This window comes from Antedon bifida, chromosome 8 (assembly GCF_963402885.1).
Source record: "Antedon bifida chromosome 8, ecAntBifi1.1, whole genome shotgun sequence".
Classification (NCBI taxonomy): Eukaryota; Metazoa; Echinodermata; class Crinoidea; order Comatulida; family Antedonidae; genus Antedon; species Antedon bifida.
In genome coordinates, this window is record NC_136233.1 from 14,514,110 (window position 1) to 14,538,260 (window position 24,151).

The window sequence follows — 24,151 nt, forward strand, 5'->3', positions numbered from 1 at the left end:
AGAGAAAAAGAAATTCAATCCGGCGTTTCTCCAAACTCCTCCAAACTCCCCTTTTCACAAAAGTCTTTGTAACAATATTATTAAACTTTTTAATGTTATTGTATAATCAAGTTGTAACATAACTTTTGTAGGCCTTGTTACAACCGTTAAAGTAGAAAACGCTAGCTAATGTCGAAACATTGCTTACGAGAGGTGGAAAGACTGATAGCTAAGTAAGATCGATGCTTGCACATGAATTAGACATTTTTGTAAAATATATAACATTTTCTACATTAGCTGGCGATAGTAACTACATAAGCTGGGAGGCAATTTTCGTTACTACATAAGCTGTTGACTGTTTCTACATTAGCTGGTGTTGATTTTTATTTACTACATAAGCTGTTGGTGTTTCTACATAAGCTGGAGGTTTTACTACATAAGCGGTGGATTGTTCTACATTAACGGTTGTTTTGACATTAGCTGGCGTTTTCTACATTAGCGGTTGTAACAGGCCTGATAAATTTCAACCTAAAGCCTTAAAGCTCTGCACACTGAGAACATTGTTTTATACAGGAGATGAAGTAGGCCTAAACAATTTCTGTCTGTCAATCATCCGAAATTATGGTTATACCCATTTGTGGTAATATATTGTGCTTCTGATTATATATATATATGGTGTTTCGTTACGCAATTAAGTGTCGTTATTGCAATATTGTACATTAGGTAATTAGGTTTTATCGAACAAGTTCACTTATTATAGATCGCAATAATAAATACAATTTTTAAAAGTATTGTGTCGTATCATATTTATCTGGATCAATGCCAATTATGTTCTATAAATGGTCACTAGTTTGTGTGTCAATTGATTGGTACTGTCTATTTCATAATTATAGAAAGGCAACCAAACACCGTATCTAAAATAACAGTACATGTTCCATTAATTCCGTATCCGCAAGTACAAGTGGAAAGAACAACAAGTTAACTTCGTCCATACTTTATTAACATCGACGAAGGCCTGTGTCTGATCCATCAGCACCAACAGGGAACACACTAAATACATGTTCACAACGTTTGCATTACGTAACTTTTCTATGATAAATATATTGCCTGTGAACTTTTTCTACTAAAAGTGGACATAGAGAGAACGATAGGGAACGATGTAACTTCGTCCATACTTTATTAACATCGACGAAGGCCTGTGTCTGATCCATCAGCACCAACAGGGAACACACTAAATACATGTTCACAACGTTTGCATTACGTAACTTTTCTATGATAAATATATTGCCTGTGAACTTTTTCTACTAAAAGTGGACATAGAGAGAACGATAGGGAACGATGACCTCACTTCGAAAACTTAGTTGTATAGAAGCAGACAACAAACGTTATCGCATGGACTTCGGGGGTTATTCGTTTGTGGTGGCTAAACCCTTGTAAAAGAATTGGCTAAACTTTTAGAAACACAAACTTGATAGATCAGAGGTCTTGTGAAAATATTTGGCTGTGGAGACACCAACCAGACTGATTGGTAAGGCTTATTGGCCTCTTTCCATTTGCTTACGCTAAATATCTTAAGTTAGCATAAAAAACACAATGATCTTAAACGAAACAAATTGTACTTTTCATATACCTTACTTTGTTGTATCGGTTGTTATGACTATATGTACAATATTTGGAAATCTTGCAGTGTTGTATGCCATATATTCTACTCGCGCACTTCAACAACCGTGCTATATCATTCTCGCAAGTTTATCGGTTTTGGATACATTGACAGGATTTCGTGGAATATGGGTTGCTACCGATTGGGGATCTACGGGACAACTATACGATTTTAGAACCTCTAACGGGTGGCTAACTTACAGCTCTGGGATTCTTCTAAATATGGCGACATTGGTCCACCACATTATCTTAGCAGCAGAAAGGTACTTTGCTATATTTTATCCATTTTACTATACAATAAAAGTAAACAATAAATCGGTTGTAATATTTCTTATCTGTGTATGGAGTACATTACTGCCACCAGTCGGGTTACTTTTGTATCTTCAAATTTATTCAGCGGATAATGCTCCAATGATAAATTCAATCACGTTAATATTATCGTATGTCACAGTAATATTTTTTCATATTCGAATATATCTTGAAGCGAGGAAATCTGCGCGTAGGATTTCGTCACTAACTGTTCATCATAAGATAAAAAACGACTTTAAAGCAGCAAAAATAACATCCATCATATTGGTTGGCTTTAGTATCTGTGTTCTACCTGTTGGAATCTTCTACGCAGTTAACTTAGGAACTGATTACAACATTTTCCGTTGCAAAACTATGTTTTACTTCACTTCAGTTTTATTCAACGCAAATGCAGCCGTGAATCCATTTATCTACGGAATAATGCAGTCGCATTTTCGTAAATCATTTAAACAACTTATTTTGAAGCTCATGCTAAAGTAAATAATCCGCAAAATCTTTACACAAACTGATCTTGATCACCCCGTTTATTCATTCACATAAATGTTATGTTTGTGACTACTTTATCTGGTAATTTCTGTGGTACTTTACAAGGATGAATCCAGAATTTTGAAATAGAAGAGGGGTGGTGTCGGGTCGAGGACCAAAACAATTGTACTGTAAAGTGAAGTGCTCATGACCTTCGTTTGGATTAAATGAAGGGGAGGACATTCTCCTCTCCAGATCCGCCTGTGGCTTATACCAACTATGCGGCACTTAGACATTGAATGGCCACACTTTGTGATAACATCGCATTTACCAATATGTTTGATCATACAAAGTGCAAACAATTGATACAATATCGTAAAATGACAATTTTTTTCTTCTGTCAACCATACAATTATTTGTGATTATATTGTGTTTCTGATGATACAATATTTCGCAAGAGATGTATTAGGTTTAGAAAATTATATTGTATCGATCGTGCACCACACAAGTTCACTGCCGTAAAGTTTCGTTAATATTAGATAATTATTTGTAAGTAGGGGTGTTACAATGAAGTATTGTATGTAAAGAGAAAGCTAACCAAACACAACCATATTAAAAATAACAGAAGTGTTCAACAAGATTCAAATAAGACTGCAACTCAGTAGGCCTCTGTTGCACACTGTAGTTCAACAAGCATCTTCAACAAAAGGCCATACATGGCTGCAGTCGCGTGCGCAAATTTGAGTTTACCGACCGACCGACCAACCGACCGACAGAGTGAGCTGTAGAGTCGCGTTTGCATGCGACTACAAAAATCTTAATCTGTACTACGCGTAGAGACTTACTTAGTTGTTGTAGCGACACAAATATATCACGTGCGAGAAGAAGATTCAGTATTGGCCTGATGCACCGGCTCTTTCTCCACATTACCGCTAAACATCTTAAGAAGATAACTGACTTACTCTACTAAAACACAATGTATTTCAACGAAATAGATTGTGATTTTCCAATACATTTCTTTGTTTTATCAATTGCTATAACTATATGTACAATATTTGGAAATCTTGCAGTGTTGTATGCTATATATTCCACTCGCGCACTTCAACAACCGTGCTATATCATTCTCGCAAGTTTATCGGTTTTGGATACATTGAATGGATTTCGTGGAATATGGGTTGCTATCGATTAAGGATCTACGGGACAACTATACGATTTTAGAACCTTCAACGGATGGCTAACTTACAGTTTTGGTGCTATTCTACATGTAATGACAATGATTCATCACGTTATCTTAGCAGGAGAACGTTACTTTGCTATATTTTATCCATTCTACTATACAATAAAAATCAACAATAAATCGGTTATATTATTTCTTATCTGTGTATGGAGTACTTTACTGCCATTCTTTAGTTTACTTGTGTATTTTCAAATTTATTCATCGGATAGTAGTCTACTAGTAAATGTAACACTGTTGGTATTATCATATGTCACAGTAATATTTTTTCATATTCGAATATATCTTGAAGCGAGGAAGTCTGCGCGTAGGATTTCGTCACTAACTGTTCATAATAAGATAAAAAACGACTTCAAAGCAGCAAAAATAACATCCATCATATTGGTTGGCTTTAGTATCTGTGTTTTACCTGTTGGAATCTTCTACGCAGTTAACTTAGGAACTGATTACAACATTATCCGTTGCAAAACTATGTTTTATTTCACTTCTAACTTATTCAACGCAAATGCAGTCGTGAATCCATTCATTTACGGAGTAATGCAGTCGCATTTTCGTAAATCATTTAAACAACTTATTTTCAGGATGATACAAAAGTAAATGCTACTAAATATCAAGCTAACCACAGCAAAATAAATTTTAGGGGGAAGTTTTATGTAGAGGAATTAAACTGTAGGCGGATATATACACTCTCGGAGTGCCCTCATTAATGTATTTATGTATATTTATGATAATCCAATTCAATAAATGGCAATGATAAAATCCTAATAAATCACTAAATAAGTTGATTTTTATATTTACATTATAATATAAAAAGTATGACAAATTATTCCTTTTTATTATCAAATAAACTGAAACTACCACATGACAATATTAGTTGTAAGTGCAGTTACCAGTTACAATGTTTATTTTATATTCATTGTTATCTGAATCAATATGTATTGGGAAATCTTACATTTTTCTATTTTTTAAGTTAAAAGTGTTTTCTTCTTTTCTTTCTTTCTGTGAAAATAAATTAAACAAGTCATCTATGATTGGTCAATTGAAAACTTGTAGAATCCAAGAAACCAGTGGGGTTTGTTTGAACTTTCTTGCAAATCAAATAACTTATTCTGTCTACACTCAAACTAGTTTGACAAAAAAGTGTATGTATCCAAATATGGTAGTGAATAACAAAATATGGTAGTGATTTGACATCATCGTGTATATGGGCACATCACATTTTTTTGTCACATAAAGTTTGATAGTGTAAACAGAGCTTTAAAACAAATAGTTATAGTTTGAAAGGGGTATTAGTTGATATAGTATGTGTTTCTATTTTGTTAAAATATTTAAAGTAACTTCAACATTATTCTTTTTGACCGTCTCACCTCTCACTCTTTTTATTGTGAGTGTTTCTTCATCTATCATGTCACCTTTTGTTCTTCTTTATTGGATTCATCCCAAAAGATTTTCCAAATTCTTCATACCTATTAGGCCTATACGAGAAGAAAAAACACCAAGCAGTATTTGTTAAAAAACCATAAAATAGTTAAAAGTTACCTGACGATATATATAAAGCCACAATTTATGTGTAGTTTAGTAGTACAGTGTAAATGTCTGCTAATGAATAATGACTGCTAACATGTAAATAAATATATATATTATTTTAGTGTGCCGAAAAACAGTTTTTACAATGTATGTAATTGTATATTTTATTGGTGTTTCTGCTCTGGGCTCATGCTTATTACTTGCGCCTGAAAAATAATGTATATTTTAAAATAACTTGTTAAATAAATATTATTATATGTATGTATATTTGAGCTGTAATTCTAGATGATAAATTCATAACTCATAATGTAAAGTGGAGCAACTTACCCAGAGGTCAAGTATATCAGTACATTGTTTAAGCGTGGTTCCCACTAGTGATGCAGCGTAATGCAACCCATGCAACCCATGCAACGTAACAAAATGCCCTTCTAATAATTTTGCACCCGTCTGCGTGAAATCAAACCTGCTTGCTGTGTGTCAACGTTAGTATGCCGTAGACTTTGACCTGGTTCACCCTGCGTACTTTTGAGTATGCGCTGTACTATGTTTTCCAGTGTTCCTTCGCCTTGCGTTGTTGGCGTGAAGAAATTAAACTGATTTGATTTCCCGTAGCGATGTTTGCAGCACTGTTATGTTGTCGGTTCCCACTTGTGATTACGTAATACAGCACTTTGCATCGATACGTCATTACGTTCTAGTGGGAACCACGCTTTACGGTTTATTGGGTAAATTACTGCAATACAAAATATTTACCTATTCTCTGGTCTATGTGATGATTTCCGTTTATTTCTATGGTGTGGAAAGGTTGGCATTAGTTTGGGATCACAAGCTGGAATAGAAAAAGATGAGCATAGAGTAAAGCGCTATCTACACTATCAAAATTTATGTGACAAAAAATGTGATGTGCCCATATAATATATGGACAAGATGACATCATATACTACTAAACGATTGTTTAATAGTGCGTACTATTGCACGTCATGTGACCCTCAAAATGAAAGGAATTTATTTAGGTGTTATATAATACCTTCTATTGAATGCCATGTGACCCACAATTGTCTAATGAAATGACAGGAATGTAGGTGTTATATAATACAAAATAAGTGTACCACAACTATGGCAAGACACAGATTCTTATAAATAAAACTCCTCTCTCAACTTTTTTTTTCTGGTTTATTAAAAATATAAGTGGCATTGCAGAAAAATCTGAACTCCGCCAAATTTACATTATAATATAAAAAGTATAACAAAATATATAATTCCATTTATAAGTTCATTCAAATACTGTATAAAACAAAATTTGATTTCAGGCAAACATTTAAAATACAATAAAAAAGGTACAAGGCTGAGAAGATCAAAGCAATAACTTAAATCTATTTATACATTTATTATAATATTATTATAATAATACTTACGAAGTGGAGGTTCCTTGAAATATGAGTTCTGGAGACATTCTAAACTTGTGGCTCTGTAACGTCAAACAAAACATATAAAGTATTATTGCATACATAAATAAAAACATCCATGGACTTAGATGTTACTTTTCATAACAATTTAGAGAGATATTCATTTCGGGTATTCATTTGTACCGTATTGAGATGCGCAATAAAAATTGTTGTTAAAAAGAAGTTTTTTTTCTGGTGGACAAACTTAAAATCACTAGTACAAAGTTACCACTTAGATTTACCTTTTCTTTGGGTCATACATAAACAGCATGTTTAAAAGCCTCAGGCCAGATGCTGGTAACCATGGGAACTTGTCTTTTAAGTTGTTGTAGGGCTGCTGTTTTAGGTTATAGTTTGCGAGAAGCGGAAGTTCAGAAAACCCCTGTAATTAATGAAAATGTGCATCTAACTTAAATATAAAAGGCAAAACGAGTTTTATTAGTTAGGGAATATCTTGATTTTTCTGTGAAAAAATTATTAACAAAGGTTTTTTTGCAGATTCATACTCTATCACATACCAATATACACCAAAAAATTCCTCCAGACATCAGGGGATGGGGAAAGTGGTTAAATTTGACCTTTGACCTTACAAGGCATATGACACTGTATCTCGGTAACCATTGGTCCGAGAGATTTAGTTTTTGCACCAAACTGTTCCTTATATACATATTTATATTTACTATAATGAAGTATTTTTTCAAAAATTCATTAGAAATGGTGGAAAATGACCTTTGACCTTTTAAGCATATAACAAGTGTATCTCAGTGATCCTTGATCCTAGAGACTTAGTTTTGGCACCAAAATGTTCCTTATATACATATTTATATTTTCTATAATGAAGTATTTTTTCAAAAATTCATTAGAAATGGTGGAAAATAACCTTTGACCTTTTAAGGCATATAACACATGTATCTCGGCGATCCTTGGTCCTACAAACTTACTTTTGGCATTCAAAATGTTTCTTATATGCATATTTATATTACTTGTAATAAAGTATTTTATAAAAAATGAATTAGAAATGGTGGAAAATCATGACCTTAGATGGTCATGAAGCTGTATTCTGAAGACCATTGGTCGTAGAGACTTAATGTTTCTTATGGGCATATTCATATATATTAATAAAGTAGGCCTATTCTACCAAAAATTGTTTATTATGGTATTTTCCTCAAAAAAAGCTTTATTTAATGCTGAAAAACATTTAGCCCGATTACATATTTGAATTCTCCTATCATAATAAATTCAAATTCAAAATAAACATTTATTTCCTTTAATTGCAGAATAGAAACATAATAAAGAACAATGAAAGGTAATAATAAGGTTTAAAAAAATAAAATGTAACATACAAATCATAGCTTTCATCAGAGAATCATTAAAAGAATGTCAAAATTTCAATTCTGTGTAATAAATAATAGAAATTAAAAGAAGGTGGCATAGTCCAAAAGGCAAGTCTGAGTGGGAGGAGCCATATATTAACTAAGGTTCGAAACAAAACATGATTACAGTTACTTACACACACAAAACAAAAACACACCCATAATGTATCCCTATCCGAAAAAGTTAATTATGTCTTCTGACCTCACATATTTTGTTATTGTATAATAAAGTACCCTTATCCCAAAAGTTAATTTTGTCTCCTCCTAATCTCACATGCTATATTCATGGGCCATACCGGCTCTGTAATGGACATGGGTCAAACATTTCCCATATAGTCTGTCTCATAACAGGATAAACTAAAAAAAAAAAAACCTAACCCATATGGATTTGCCCGAATGAACCCTCTATCTAAGGACCCTTTTGGGATCTCTATGTGGTGCGCTACACAAGGCCTTGTATTACTATTAGTAATTAATATGGGGTAAATAGTTCATAGATTGGACCATATATAATAAAACTAAATATGCACCCTTGATCTTGATTATGGATTTGCCCAAATGAACCCAGGGGCCGATCTTCCATGGATCCTTCTGGATTCTCTATGTTGGGCTACAAGAGGCCCTATATTGGAAATACTGTATGTGGGATGAAAATGTGGGTTCATATAGATATGTCCATGGAATAAATCTGCCTGTGCACCCTCGATACTTAAAGGAACATTTATGGATTTACCCAAATTAACCCAAGGGCAGGTCCTTCATGGATACCTTCTGGGTTCACTATGTGGCTGGGGCTACATAAAGCCCCATATTGGAAATATAATGGATGACAATGTGGGTTCATGGAATAAAGCTGCCTGTGCACTTTCGATACTTAAGGAATCCATATGGATTTGCCTAAAATGAACCAACAGCAGGTCATCTAGTTAGACCCTTCCGTGGTTCTCTACTGTATGCTTATCCATATTACATCATCTCTGCCATTGCAACCATCTTCTTTATTAGATCTTAAGCCATCCCCAGAAGTTCGAAATCTTGGGGTTTACATGGATTCCCACTTGCAGATGGATGCTAACATCAATGCCATCGTTCTGCTATGGTTGGGATTAGGAAGATTGGTCTAATTTGTAGATTTCTGGATAGGGTAACAACTGCACGACTTCTGCATGCCTTTATATCATTACGTCTGCACTGCAGTATTCATGTCGCACAGCCCAAGACCCTGCTTAGGAAGTTGCAGATGTTACAAAATAGTGCTGCCCATATAGTGTGTCGAACCACATAACACATATCTTGCATGAACTGCACTGGCTTCCTGTGAAGGAGCGTCTCAACTTCAAGATATTGCTGCTCACATATAAATCTCTTCGTGTTTTCACTCCACAATCCTGTTGTCACAGTCTTCGTTCCAATTCTCAGAATCATCTTGTTCCTGCTAAAGTGAAGACCATCTTATGGTCACCGTGCATTATCTTATGCAGCTCCTATGCTTTGGAATTCTCTTCCAAACTGCATTAAAGATGCACAGTCAATGGCTCTTTTTAAGAGGCTTCTTAAAAGACATATTTGTTAACATATATTGTTTAATAAAGCATATTACTCCCCTTTTTTCTCCTTTTCCATGCCACCTAGATTTTTTTAGATCTAGTTTAAGTAGGGCAGGAGGCGCCCAAGTCCGGGATGACCGAGACACAACTAATGCTGTCCGAGGTTCAGTTAGACCGATCTCTGGTTAGTGACGAGAGCGTATCCCCTTACTTCGGTTTGGGTTTTATTTTTGGCATGGTTGGAATCCCTTTAATCGTATTAGTTTGTGTACATCGCTTAGAGATTTCACAATATTAGGAGCTATATAAATCCAGGATATTATTATTATGATTATGTTCAGTTCTACATTTGGCCCATGTATCAGATCAATGCATTTGGCTACATAAGGCCCTGTATTAGAAATATATCGGGTAAAACTGTGGATTCCAGCCTATCTGTGCAACCCTGATCCTTAAGGAACCCATATGGATTTGCCAAAATGAACCAGGGGTAACCTCTGGATTCTCTATGGCCATACATGCCCTTTATTGGAGATACATGGATATCTGGATGAAACTGTTTGTCTTATAATATGGATTCGACCATATGGGAAAAAGCTATTACATACGATTCTTAAGGAACTCCTATCGATTTGCCCAAATGAACCTTTTGGGTACTCTATGGCCTATAAATTGGCCTTGAATCGGAAACATGTAGATCGAACTGTGGGTCCCTTGCATCGGTCTATGTGGGAAAAAGTACTCAATAAATCTTTAACGTGGTCTGCAGCTCAAAATTTAACTTTGGTTGTGACATATTAACACTGTATTATGTTGTCCAATAACTTCTGACCATTCTGTAAATATTTCTTTAAATTAAGATATAATATTATATGTTACCAAACAACCACCACACCCCCAAAACACCTCTTTGAATTAAAATCCATCCCAAGAGGCTCCTATGTACTTCTTGTATAGTTATTTTCAAACAATATAATCCATTAGATTAAATATAAATATATATCTATTATAAACAATTTGCGCTTAGTTTCAACTCTCTATGCCATGTCATTATTTAGATGAGAAAAACAAGTCAAAGGTTAAAATTTCATAAAAAAATGGGTGATAGAAGTAATACTAGAATAAATAAACTATAAATTTATGTCAAAGGTCAATAACCACACTTCCGGTCATTTTCAAGCAAGATCTTCTGTTAAACTGAATATAAATATATATCTTGGGAACAATTTGCTCTTAGTTTTAATTCTCTACGACCTGCCGTTACTTAGATATGGCGAAAAGAGGTCAAAGGTCAAAATTGCTGGAAATGGGGTTTTCGGTCAATTTTACAAAAAAATTTCTATTAGAACTAATATTAACATATACATTGTGAACAATTTGACACCAAAATTAACTTAATACAATATAGCATGTTGTATGAAAATAGTGGCCATTTTGTTTACATGATAAACAGTACAGAGTACATGAAAAACATGATATTTCTCAGTTTTAGTTTCAATAACTTCAATCTACACCCATGTCCACAATCAACTATCAAATGATTCAAATTTTTTTACACATGATCATTATATTGGAGAGATATTTTTAGAGAAGTTTCGTTACCATTGAGTGCTACCTTAATTTTTTTTTTCTGGTGTAAAAAATATACTTTTTTTGTTTTTTTGGAAAAAATGCTTATAAATTAGTAGTAATTGACCAAAATTCATAATATAACCCAATATATACCTGCATAACTATATATCAAAATAAAGATAATTAAGTAAGCTATCATTTGATACTAAATAAAATGAGGTACATTCAAAATTCACAACGTTATTAAAACAATAACAGGCGTATCTCTAATTTGACACCAAATGACCTTTGACCTCAAAATGACCCCTTTCCCCAGGTCAAAATTCATGGAGGAATTTTTTGGGATGACTTGGGATGCATTAGAACATGAATCCACTGAAAAACCTTTGTTAATAATTATTTCACAGATTGGCATTTTTTTGACCTAAAATTCCCTAACTATATTGCAAATGTGTTACCTTGTTAAGCTCTGGCTACACTATCAAACTTTATGTGCCCAAAAAATATGATGTGCACATAAATGAACATGATGATGTCATATCACTACCATATTTGCACACATTACACTTTTTTGTCAAACTAGTTTGATAGTGCAGACACTACTTGCTATTCTCTATCCATACAAATATGTTGCGCACGTAGATAATCGTGTTGTTGGAAAAGTTTTAATTGGATCCTGGGTATTGTGGATTTTCATGGGCTTCATTTGTGTTATTGTAACAGATTCCGCGCTAGATTACTTAGTCGCTGTGCAAGTATTTTTTTTTGCCGTATGTATCCCAGTCTATGGTTGTCACACTCGTGTATATCTTGAAGCCCACAGGCAGTTTCGTCAGATAGAATCTGCGAAGAACAACTTCAAGGCAGTGCGCACAACAGCGTCTATTCTTGGTGCGTTTACTATATCTCTACTGCCTTACTTTGGTAATTTTATCTATGAACTTTACTACGACCTCTTGGACAAACCGGTTTGTTCGTATAACTTTTACACGACAGTGGTGTTCTTATACTTGAATTGCGCAATGAATCCTGTCATATATGGAATTGTGAATCAATCATTCCGTAACTCTTACATTAAATTGTTCAAAAGAAATGTTTGCAAGCGATTTAACCGAATTGAAAACAATGTAACAATATAAATAATAGAATATGTACAGGAGCCTAGGGCTAACACTCTAGGCCTACTAGCTAAGCTGAAAGGCAGCAATACCAAATACGAAACTTCAACAGGCTGGAACTAATCTAGGCTTATTATGTTTTTTCCAACGATTCCATATCTTGTAGAGATGTTCCCATTAATTAATCAAAATCATACAAATGATCTAAAGCTAATTTAAATGCCTTTTTGATCTCAATTAGTACATATATATCTCAGTCATAACATTCAATCTTCGCGGCAAAATTACAAAATACCTGTTGTATTTCAAAAGCAATAGCATAAAAAAATATTTTCCAAACGCTAAAAAAAGTACTATTAAACGACCATTTAATAGTGTACGCCATGTGACCTACAATCGTCCAATCAAATGACAGGAATTTATTTAAGAAATATGTAACACACTGATTATTAGTTGTTTATGTTATGGCAAAGCATCAATTGTAGTTAAATTAATGGAAAAATGTTTTTTAAACATAGTTTTGGACAATATTCTTAAAGGTATTTAATCTGTGTAAATTGTATGTAACAGTAGTTATGTTCACACTACTAGAATATAGCATGCGTGGGTTTGGCTGAATCATGCATACTAGAGTTACAACTGATGATTTAACTTCAATGATTGCAGATTTTAACTATTTTTAAGCGTTATTTTTAACCACTTTTCCTGTAAAATCGTTGAATCCGGTTAATTCAAAGCAACTCAACGTCGACTGGAAATCAGGCTTTAGTGGTCATGTGACCATTTACCTCTCATATACCTAACTGTGATATAACTCGGTAGTTTTCATTAGTACTACCCAATGTAATTTTCTAAAACTGTATTTAATTATGAGAGAAGAGTGTGTAGCATTAAGACTGGAACATGCTCCGAAAGCAATGTCTGATGGTAGATATTTTTCAGTCTAGGCATTATCTCATCTTAGTGTTTCATGTCATGTTGTGTATTATAGTACATATATATTACATTAAAGAAATAAATGTGGGACAAAAACGTGTAATTACTTGTTTACTTGTATTCCAGGAAAGCATCTAAATTTGGTTCTCCTGAGTAGAGGCCAAGCATAAATGCTTATAGACAGAAGTTCAGAAAACCCCTGTAATTAATGAAAATGTGTATTTAATTTAAAATTAAAAATATCTTCAAAGAAGCAAACATCTATATTATAATAGCACTAAGCTAAGATTTGTTCCTCTACCTCATCCTAAACCGCAAGTCCGATATTAGCGCCGTTGGAGCTGGGGGATCTTTTAATTAAAATAGGTTTTTTAGACCAATTTCTTTGCAACTGCCAAACGCTGCGTTCGGTAATTCTCTGCCATTTTCCTACGTTACAATTAGGCCACTCAGGTCATTAGAAACATCAAGACAGCAGCTGCAGTTATAGCGGCAGTGCTACATGCCGTGCACCATTTCAAATCAATCTTAAAACTTGCGGTAAGTACAATACTGTATACTTGCTCATGTTTCTACTTCATGCACGTCGCTCCTGTCAAACATAAGATAAACTTTCATATATTTACACAAACAAAACAAGAACCTAGATACAGATGTATATTAAAAATTAATATACTAACGAGATTCTGCTTTTTTTTTGTGACTGCATGTAGTTTTAAACATTCATTTTACAGTGAGCACTAATATTATTTGCAAATTTGTATTTAAAATTTGCTTGCTTTTAGAATTAAAACAAAATAGACACTGAAATATAATTTATTTATTTTATTAAATTTCTGCCATATACAATACAAAGAAAATGACAATACGAAATATAAAAGGCAAGGAAAGACCAAACAGGTGCTAAACATCTATGCTAGTTGGTCAACCCAGAACAGTGCACATAAATAAACAAAATAATTACATTCAGTACAATTAAAAGCGACCAACTACCAACTACAAACATTTTCAACATCAAAATTATTATAATTTAATAATTTGGTTTTAAAAGAACTAACAATTCTGGTAACACGTGAGATATATGATTGAAAAAAAGATTCTGTTCTGAAGTGACGAATATCAAAAAGAATACCAACAGAAGAAGAGCTACGAGTAACACGTTGTGGATTATGAATATTAAATAAATTGTCAGTTTTAGCCTAATTATATTAGATTTGAATAACTTAAAAAGAAATAAGATATATAACCTATAACATAAGTCTAATAAATTGCATGTTTGAAGTCTGCATTTGTAATCAGCTTCAAAATTAATTAAAATAAATTGAGTTGCCCTATGCTGAACTCGCTCAACTTGTTTGTTTTATAATTGGGAGACCAGACAGTAGAGCAGTATTCTAGGTAACTACAAACAATACTTAAATAAAGAGGCCGTTTTATATACGAATTGCAATGGAAACTAAACATATTTAACCAGGCCTAACATGCGATTTGCTTTTGAAATAATATAATTATAATGAGCCTTCCAAGATAAATGAGAATCAATGATGATGCCAAAGATCATTAATTTCACGAATATTGTTATTAATTATATAATAAAAAAGAACATAAGTTTGAGATCTATGTCACATCACCTTCACCTCAGCGAAAGCTAGGGCAAAAACATCCAAAATGAATCACCTATGTTTGCAGAGTTCCAATCCATATATGGTTGTTTATCTGCCATGATGTGTTGGTTTTGACACAAAAATTCTTTAACTGTACTAGCACAAAGGTTGTATTGTATTACTTTTTTTAAAACAACCGTTAAACGTATATCAGAAGATGTTACAAACTACTGTATATAATTTACACAGATTAAATACCTTTAAGAATAGGCATACATACACATAGGAGTATGCACTCCAAATATCTCCTGTACATATTCTATTATTTATATTGTTACATTGTTTTCAATTCGGTTAAATCGCTTGCAAACATTTCTTTTGAACAATTTAATGTAAGAGTTACGGAATGATTGATTCACAATTCCATATATGACAGGATTCATTGCGCAATTCAAGTATAAGAACACCACTGTCATGTAAAAGTTATACGAACAAACCGGTTTGTCCAAGAGGTCGTAGTAAAGTTCATAGATAAAATTACCAAAGTAAGGCAGTAGAGATATAGTAAACGCACCAAGAATAGACGCTGTTGTGCGCACTGCCTTGAAGTTGTTCTTCGCAGATTCTATCTGACGAAACTGCCTGTGGGCTTCAAGATATACACGAGTGTGACAACCATAGACTGGGATACATACGGCAAAAAATAATACTTGCACAGCGACTAAGTAATCTAGCGCGGAATCTGTTACAATAACACAAATGAAGCCCATGAAAATCCATAATACCCAGGATCCAATTAAAACTTTTCCAACAACACGATTGTCTACGTGCGCAACATATTTGTATGGATAGAGAATAGCAAGGTACCGCTCGCATGTCAGAATAATGTGGTGAAAGTATGAAAATGCGACTAGTTGACACAGCATTTCAAATACGAGGTTACCCAAAGCAGCTTCGGTGAAATGATATTGTCCCGTGGACAGCCAGTGGATTAGTCCCACGATTGTCCAAAACGCTGTGAATAGATCGACAACACTGACACTTGCTAGAATGATATAACACGGTTTTTGCAAGTCTTTTGTTAACATAACTGAAATAATAGCAGTACAATTTCCAAAAAGAACAATTAAGGTTATTAGAAACACGAGTGTAGCAATTTCCACAGGCAGGTAACATATGAAGCGAAATTCTTCGGTTTCGTTAAACATCTTGGAAGTTTTTTTAGAACTCACTGCAGACGCTATTAATGTCTGATTTTTTATGATAATTCCAGTTACTTAAACGCCCATGTATGTTATTTGGTAAAATAAAATCTGTAACTTTCTGGCTCTTGCAGTTGCCTGTTTTGAAGGTAACACTGTAACCTTTCCAACACCTCGCATAATGAAAACGTTTACTGATTTGATCTTTATTTTAATCAGTTATGATCAAAGGAATACTAATATTTAAACACTAATTTGGCATGTCATCTAATTAACGGTTTAAACCATTAAAATCGACTCATTAGTGAAAGTTCTTTAACTGTTTTCCCATCTGTTTTAATTATTAACAAAGGAATATTTAGAGTTAGACACTAATTGTCATGTCATCTAATTAACACCTGAAATAATTAAAATCTGCTCATTAGAGAAACTGACGAGCACAATTAATTAGTTTGTCACCTACTAGTGAGTTTAACCAATTAAGATTTGGATAGCCAATCAGGGATAACATCTCCAATTTGGTTCTAATTGACTCTCGTCGGATCGGAGACGTCGGATCTTGGCCTAGTCCAAATGTTGTGTTTTAGAATATTAGTGTTGAACATCGTTCAAAATTCTAATTTTGGGGAAAGTTTCTGAGAGTCTGGTTTTTATAGAGTTCAGATAGTTCTCACAATCTAACCAGGTAACACACTTGCAGTAAAACTCCTATTATAGTTTGCCTTTTATATATATACTAGCAGGTACCTATAGACAGGCACCATCTTATAATGAGTTTAAGGTTCAGGAATCAAAAAGTATACACAAATCTATAAATGAATGTATAGTGCCGAGAGGTACATTATACAGCATTTATATTAGAATGAAGATAAAGGCATAATAAATAAATAAATAGGCATACTGTATTCTTGGTGGTCATATGATCATTTAACTCTCATATACCTAACTGTGAAGTACCACTGATATAACTCGGTAGTTTTCATACATTGTACCTAATATAATTTTAACTCTAATAGGTTTCAGAATATAACGTTAGTCAAGGTAGAAATACCTTCCAATCGGATTACAACAAGGTATATGGCATGTTTAACAGGAGTATGCTTGCGTTTGTATCTGTATCTGTAAATATATGTGGAACAAAAATGTGTAATATGTCTACAGTAGTTTATACAACTGTTAAGAAATAAGGGGTTGACCTGGTATATTCTGTTTGAAATCAGCCCCTGGTTTAGTAATAATAGAATAAGAATTACACTAACCGGCCAAATACCTTCATTCGGCGTACCAAGTAGATTGACTATCATCTCAATCTGTTGCAACTCTGCCTTTCCAGGTAGTAATGGTTTATGGGATAGTAGTTCCCCGACAATGCAGCCAGCAGCCCTGAAGTGGAACAATAAAATGACCACAATGTTACACTTGCAAGCAATCACCCCATGGGATTACTGTGTTTAATAAGCAGTTCTTAAGTGAAAAACCGAGTCTTTATTATCAAATTTCTCTCTTATCTATAGAAATGAGCATTGTTAGCTAAAATTTAAACTGGACCTAGAACTGACCAAATGGTGTGTCAAGTGTGTCAAGATAATTAGGCAGCGCTTAAGCGAAAACTTTTTTTCATCAAATCTCTTATCTTATGGAATGGACTTTGGGTCCAAATTGGGTCTGACCACTTGAATAAAATTTCCAAACCAAACTTAACATATGCTAATAGTAAATACATATGATGTCATAGGTCATTGGTTGTCGCAAAATCGAAAGCTCCCTATTACAGGTAAAACTATAATAATTTCTAGTGTTATATTACCACATATCAATAGCTATTGTCTGTTCCTTGGAACCAAAGAGAAGTTCGGGAGCTCTGTACCATAATGTAACTACACGTGGAGTCATTGGTTTGACTGGTAAACCATACATTCTTGCCAGACCAAAATCGGCTGTAAAATTTACAAATATTGATATTATTAGGGGCTTTTAGATTGCATTGATATTAATGGGACTGCTAAATGATAAATTGCAATTGGGAATACAATAATAATATTCGTTCTTATATAGAGCTTATTGCACAATGCTTCTAAGCGCTTCACATTATTAGCCAGTCATTTTTTAGATCAAACACGTATTGAAACATACTCCCATAATGCAACTAGTAATAAGCGCAAAGTTGTGTCTTTTTTTTTTTTGTACCATATTTATTGAGGGTGATCCATCCAGCAATTGCTGATCATTAGGGACCCTCAGAGGTTCACAAGACAAACATATACACAAGATGCTCTACATAAACAAAGTCTTATTACAAGTCTTTGGGAGTGGAGTTGTAATTTTGTCCTTAGAAAAAATCCTGACATGTGACGGGACTTGAACCCAGGACCCTTGGAGTGGTAGCCAAGCATCATAACCACCAAGCCACACTCTACTCTTGACCTAACTGGGTACACATTTACACACCTGGGTAGAGAGAGGCGAATGTAAGTAAAGTATCTTGCCTAAGGATACAAGCAATGCGATGATATTTGGATTCGAACTCAAGATCTCACAATCAGTAATCCAGTGTCCAACACACTGCATTTTTATGATCCTTTCAAATCACTGGGTATTACATAGAACACAACCAAAATAGGGTATGTGGTTATTTAAAACGTAACTACCAAGTCTTACCAATTTTCAGGCATCCTTTATCCGTGAGCAGGAGGTTAGATACTTTGAGGTCACGGTGAATAATAAAGTTCTTATGAAGGAAGTGAATGCCATTAAACATCTGAAGAGACAGACATTTCACCTGTGCTTCAGTGAAGGGGGTTGGCATATTGTCTAGGAGCGAAGCAAGATCCTGTTCACAGTACTCCATCACTAAAAAAATGCTACAAAAAAAGTTTAGAAAACCAGTGAAAATCAATATACTTTTCTTTCAATGGAGTCAAGTTATAGCTCCATTTGTATTTTCTCCAAACCCCACCTGGAATATGCCACAATCTCAAAATCATTAACACTACCCTCCAAAAAATATCCTATCATAGAGCATGGGTTTAGTCTCTGAATATGTTGCAAGAAAACTGCAGCAGAACGCCTCTGTTGGGACACCTCTATTCTGGGGACATCTCCCATAAGGAGGCACTTTCTCATGAAACAAACGAGAAATATGTATATGCGTTATTTATGCCTAACCTCCATTCACGGGACGCCCCTGGATACTGGGTCTCAAATGTGTCCCTTAATAGGGGTTCTACTGTAATACAATGTATATACCTGTCCAGATGTTGGCCAACTACTACCTCCATTAGTTCAACAACATTCTCATGTTTAATGTTAATTAAAACATTAATCTCCCTCATACCGCTTACCGGCATTCCTAAACAATAACATAAATATCAAACAGTAACATGTTATGCTCATATATCTTCATATATATACCTTTTGAATGTTCCTGTATAGTATTTCTTGTGTAAATTGCATCCTTTTTTATATATGATTATCATTGGTTTTATACTTTTATACAAATTTTAATATTGAGAAAATGTAAATATCTTTGTAATTCAGCTAAGGCTGCGATGATGATAGTGAAATAAATGAAATGAAATGAAATGAAAAAAAAAAAAAAATATTTTCCAATGATAAGATGTAAGCAATGAAGGTGGGTGACCTTTAACCTTTAATTCAATTTGTGGTTAATTTTGAACCCTTGGAACAGCACGTCAAATGTAAGGGGAAAATACTACGACTACTAAAACTACAACCAACCCAATTGAGGGGACACTTTGTTGGGTACCAAAGATGTCCCCTTTAAAGTAGTTATACTTTATAAAGATTTTACAATATTGCAACGGGTTGGTTAAAAAGGGCGAAACAAATTCTGTACCATCTTTTTCATTTTCCATACGCATTTTCTTCAAAGCAACAATGGTATTCTTCACTGTGTCTTTAGCTCTGTCTGAAAATAATATATTCCGACGTTAATACATATCTTTATCAAATCATAAATAGCATTAGCCATATAAACCTTTTTTCCAGTTGATTTGATTGAGGAAAGTAATTGAAATTAGTTTTTGGAATTTATCAGTATTTGTATTTTATAATGACAAAAAAAGTTGTTAAACATTATGCTTCCAAAGATCAAATCATATGTTTTATATCTCGTCTCTATCGACGTCATAATTATGTAATTGAACAAATTCAGGAATATCTTCTATTGTTATCATGTAGTTTTGTTTTAAGGACTACTATTTTGCTAGTGCTGTAACATACGAACAATTAATGCATTGAATTAGATATTAATTATCTTACAAACAATTCCATATGTCCCTTCTCCCACTCGATTTAACTTCTCAAATTCGGCAACACTTCGACAGAGTCCAATCTAAGGGATTTAAATATTATTAGATAAAACAAGCTTAGTTTCAGTAGTATATACATAGTATAGTATACATATCCTACAAAATATGGAAAAATATTTTAACCAAGTTGTTAAATAAAACTATGGCCATGTCTACAGTAACTTGAACTTACTCGATCTTCCTCTGGTATTTCAAATTTAGAACCATTGAAGCCAGTAAGTTTGGTTACTTTGGACCGGCCTAATGCCACACTGCTGTCTGGAAAGCAAAATAAAAAATAAATTGGTATTATTATATAAAAATAATTAATAAATATGTTACGATAGTTAAATAGTAACCATGGCCCTGGGCTTTTATAGACACAGAGTAGCTGATGAAAGGATGCATCATTAAACTGGACCTTAAGTTTTTTTAAAAAGGGGCCTAGGCCTAGGACAGGGCCAACCCTGTAAGTTGGGCCAGTCTAGCCCCTCTACTAGGCCTAGGGCCGGCTAGCTTTTTTATTTAGCCAGGCCTAGCTATATAGGCCTAGGCTAGGCTATTATACTAGTTTAGATCACTATAATTTGATAATAATTTATCCCTCCGATTCTACGTTTCAATATAATAATCTGACCTGGTCGAGCTTCACTCATTATAAGATTTTAGAGTATTAAAACTGTTGGGGTATCTTTTTGAAACATTTTCTCCCACAACATGTTTTTCTTTTTTTTTCCAATACAAACTCTCTCTCATCGTTGGCGGTGTCCTATTAAATAACAAAGAACCTATCAAACTTACGACTGCACCTAGGAGCCTAACTAAAAGGGAAATCCCCGTTGTATAATTCGGGCCTTTTGTTGTGTTATAAATGTGCTAAGTGGTGGGGTTTAAGTGGTAGGGTGGTGGGTTTTGTGAGTTGTTGGTATTCGTATATCCTTCGTATCTTACCAGTTCTCTGTCTACTTGCAGAAAGCTAGGTAGGGCATAGAGGTGTAGGTAGGGCCTAGAGTACACTATCTAGCCTAGCTATATAGGCTAGGCCCTGGGCCTACTAGTAGGCCTAATAATAATATACTAATATATAGCGCTAGGCCTAGTCTAATTATTAATATACTAAAAAGAAAGGTAGAAGTGAGACAATAATTTTGGTCATGCCTCATGATTTTGTTTAACAAAAAAAATGAAATATAAATGTGAACACTGCGGGATAAAACTTGAGTTAAATGAGCTTAAAACACATATGGGATTACATGCTGAAGTCGATCAGTTTCAGTGTCAACAATGCGGAATGATATTCAATAATAAAGATGATTTAGAAACTCATGTGGTAATGCATAAGCAAGAGACTCATGGTTATGAATGCGAAGAGTGTAGCCAGAAATTTAACAATATATTCCAGTTAGAAGCTCATTTGAGAATTCATGCAGGTGGTGATACAACATTTGAATCTAGGAAAATAACACCTGATATTCAAACTCAAGGGTTAACAATATATAGGAAGATATTACCAAAAGGAATACCTCCGGTAGAATGCCAGCCAGGAAAGATTGGGAAACTACAATTTCAGTGCGAAAGTTGCGGAAAGGTGTTAAATCAACGTAGTGATTTGAAAAGACATATGCGAATACATACGGGAGAAATGCCGTATGAGTGTAAAATATGCGGGAAAAAATTCAATGTTAACAGTAATTTAAAAGTGCACATGAGAATACATACAGGAGAAGTTGCATGTGAGTGTGAACACTGTGGGAAGAAATTTAACCAGAAAAGTAATTTAAAGGTGCATTTGAGGACTCATACGGGAGAGACACCTTTCGGATGTGAATATTGTGGAAAGAGATTTAATAAGAGTGCTAGTTTAGAAGCGCATTTGAGACTTCACACAGGAGACACGCCGTACGAGTGTGAAAATTGCGGGAAGAAGTTTAATCGTAGCGGAAGTTTAAAAGCGCATATGAAAATACATTCTGCTGAGAAACCATTCAAATGTGAATATTGCGGAAAGAAGTTCAACCATAGCTGCCATTTAAAGACGCACTTACGAAGTCACACGGGAGAAACTCCTTTCCAATGTGAATACTGCGGAAAGAAATTTATCCATAATAGTGGTTTAAAAGTTCATTTGAGGTCACACACCGGGGAGAAACCAAATGAACGTCATGGAAAAACGGACAAGGTTCCATTTCAATGCGAGTATTGTGGGAAGGAGTTCGGTAACAGTAGTGATTTACGACGACATTTGCGAATACACACCGGAGAAACGCCATATGAATGCGCTTTTTGTGGGAGGAAGTTTAACGTTAACAGTAATTTAAAGGTGCATTTGAGGATTCATACGGATGAGATGCCGTATATATGCAAATATTGCGGACAGAAATTCAAAGTGAAAGGTACATTGAAGATTCATCTTTTAAAACACACGAAAAAAGAGAAATAAAAAATGATGAATGAACAATTTTTTTTTTATTTAGTGGCAATCAAAGCCAACAGAAATGAAAACCGCCACTAACAGGTTTAATAAACATAGCATAATATAGAAATGAACGAATCGAACAATCAACTTTAAAAATCGGATTGTATAATATAAAAAATACTTTCCGAAGGAATGAACAAAATTATATTTTATCAAACAATATACCATGATATATATTGTGTATAATAATTTTAGGTTGGTAGATCATTTGTACAAGGAGGCATTATTGTATGTGTGAAGAAAAGACATTTTGTTTTATAAATAGTAGAGTAAAAGTTTACTTTAAACAATAGTTTAATATTGTATAATAGTAACAATATAATATAGTCCATGGGCTGGAGGGGGTTACCGTGCACCCCCCCCACAGTTAAACTTCTTTGGTATCATTTTCTTCCCACGGACATATAGAGTGAAAAAATCGATGTTAACAAGAAAAATATAGGGATGCATTGTATGTACTTGCGTCATTTGTAATGATCATCAGTGTTTTATCTTCAAATATTTTTTGGGGTAGGGGGTAACATTTATCCTAATAACCCAAGAATCCAACATCCAATTAGTATTATCTTAGTAACATTGTGTAGCATACATCTTTTAAAATCTTTTAAAATTTAAATAAAATTAATCGGAAGATTATTACGGTCAGTAGAGGTCAAAAGGTCATTGACCTTTTGCAAAATGCAAATTTTTCCCAAAATATAGATAAATTTCAGTATCGTATATACAATTTTCAATATTTTTTATCTTAATTGTGTTTTACTTGTGCTTACTGACATATTGAATAAGAAAATATATGTTAACAAGATAAAAATTGCAGTTCATTATATACAAATTGTTATTTTTTATTGTTAAAAATTGCAATAAAAATACATTTTTTGGGGTAGGGGGTAACAATAATAGCAATAACCCAAGAATCAAACATCTAATTAGTATGATCTTGGTGTCGTTGTGTAGCATTCATGTTTTTTAATCATATAAAATTTGAATAAAATTAATCGAACCATTTTTAAGGTCAGTAGAGGTCAAAAGGTCACTGACCTTTTGCAAAATTGCAAATATTTTCCATAATGAGATACATTTCAATATCAAATCTCCAATTTTCAATATTTTTTATTTTAATTGTGTTTTACTTGTGTTTACTGACATATTGAATAACAAAATATGTGTTAACATGAAAAAAATTGCACTGCATTAATACCATTGTCATGTAATTTTGTTATTCTTCAAAATTACAATAAAAAGACATTTTTGGGGTAGGGGGTAACATTTATCCTAATAACCCAAGAATCCAACACCTAATAAGTATTATCTTGGTACCATTGTGTAGCATACATCTTTTAAAATCTTTTAAAATTTAAATAAAATTAATCGGAAGATTAGTAGGGTCAGTAGAGG

General features: G+C 33.8%; 2 protein-coding genes across 2 annotated transcripts; one reads left to right on the forward strand and one right to left on the reverse strand.

Annotated features, from left to right (window-relative positions):
* Positions 1 to 4,460: 4,460 nt before the first annotated feature.
* LOC144850884 (cyclin-dependent kinase 10-like) lies at positions 4,461 to 21,034 on the reverse strand. The gene is made up of 13 exons (XM_078708382.1): positions 20,918 to 21,034; positions 20,474 to 20,559; positions 20,252 to 20,324; positions 19,827 to 19,898; positions 19,217 to 19,319; positions 18,629 to 18,831; positions 17,778 to 17,907; positions 17,230 to 17,353; positions 6,861 to 7,000; positions 6,589 to 6,641; positions 5,927 to 6,002; positions 5,014 to 5,121; positions 4,461 to 4,645 (listed from the first exon to the last, which is right to left on the reverse strand). The coding sequence occupies exons 1-12, from the start codon at positions 20,934 to 20,936 to the stop codon at positions 5,055 to 5,057; spliced, it is 1,146 nt and encodes a 381-aa protein (XP_078564508.1). The 5' UTR covers positions 20,937 to 21,034; the 3' UTR covers positions 4,461 to 4,645; positions 5,014 to 5,054.
* A 194-nt stretch (positions 21,035 to 21,228) lies between these two features.
* Positions 21,229 to 23,075, forward strand: LOC144849860 (uncharacterized). Its single transcript, XM_078706947.1, has one exon. The coding sequence runs from the start codon at positions 21,464 to 21,466 to the stop codon at positions 22,718 to 22,720; it is 1,257 nt and encodes a 418-aa protein (XP_078563073.1). The 5' UTR covers positions 21,229 to 21,463; the 3' UTR covers positions 22,721 to 23,075.
* Positions 23,076 to 24,151: the final 1,076 nt, after the last annotated feature.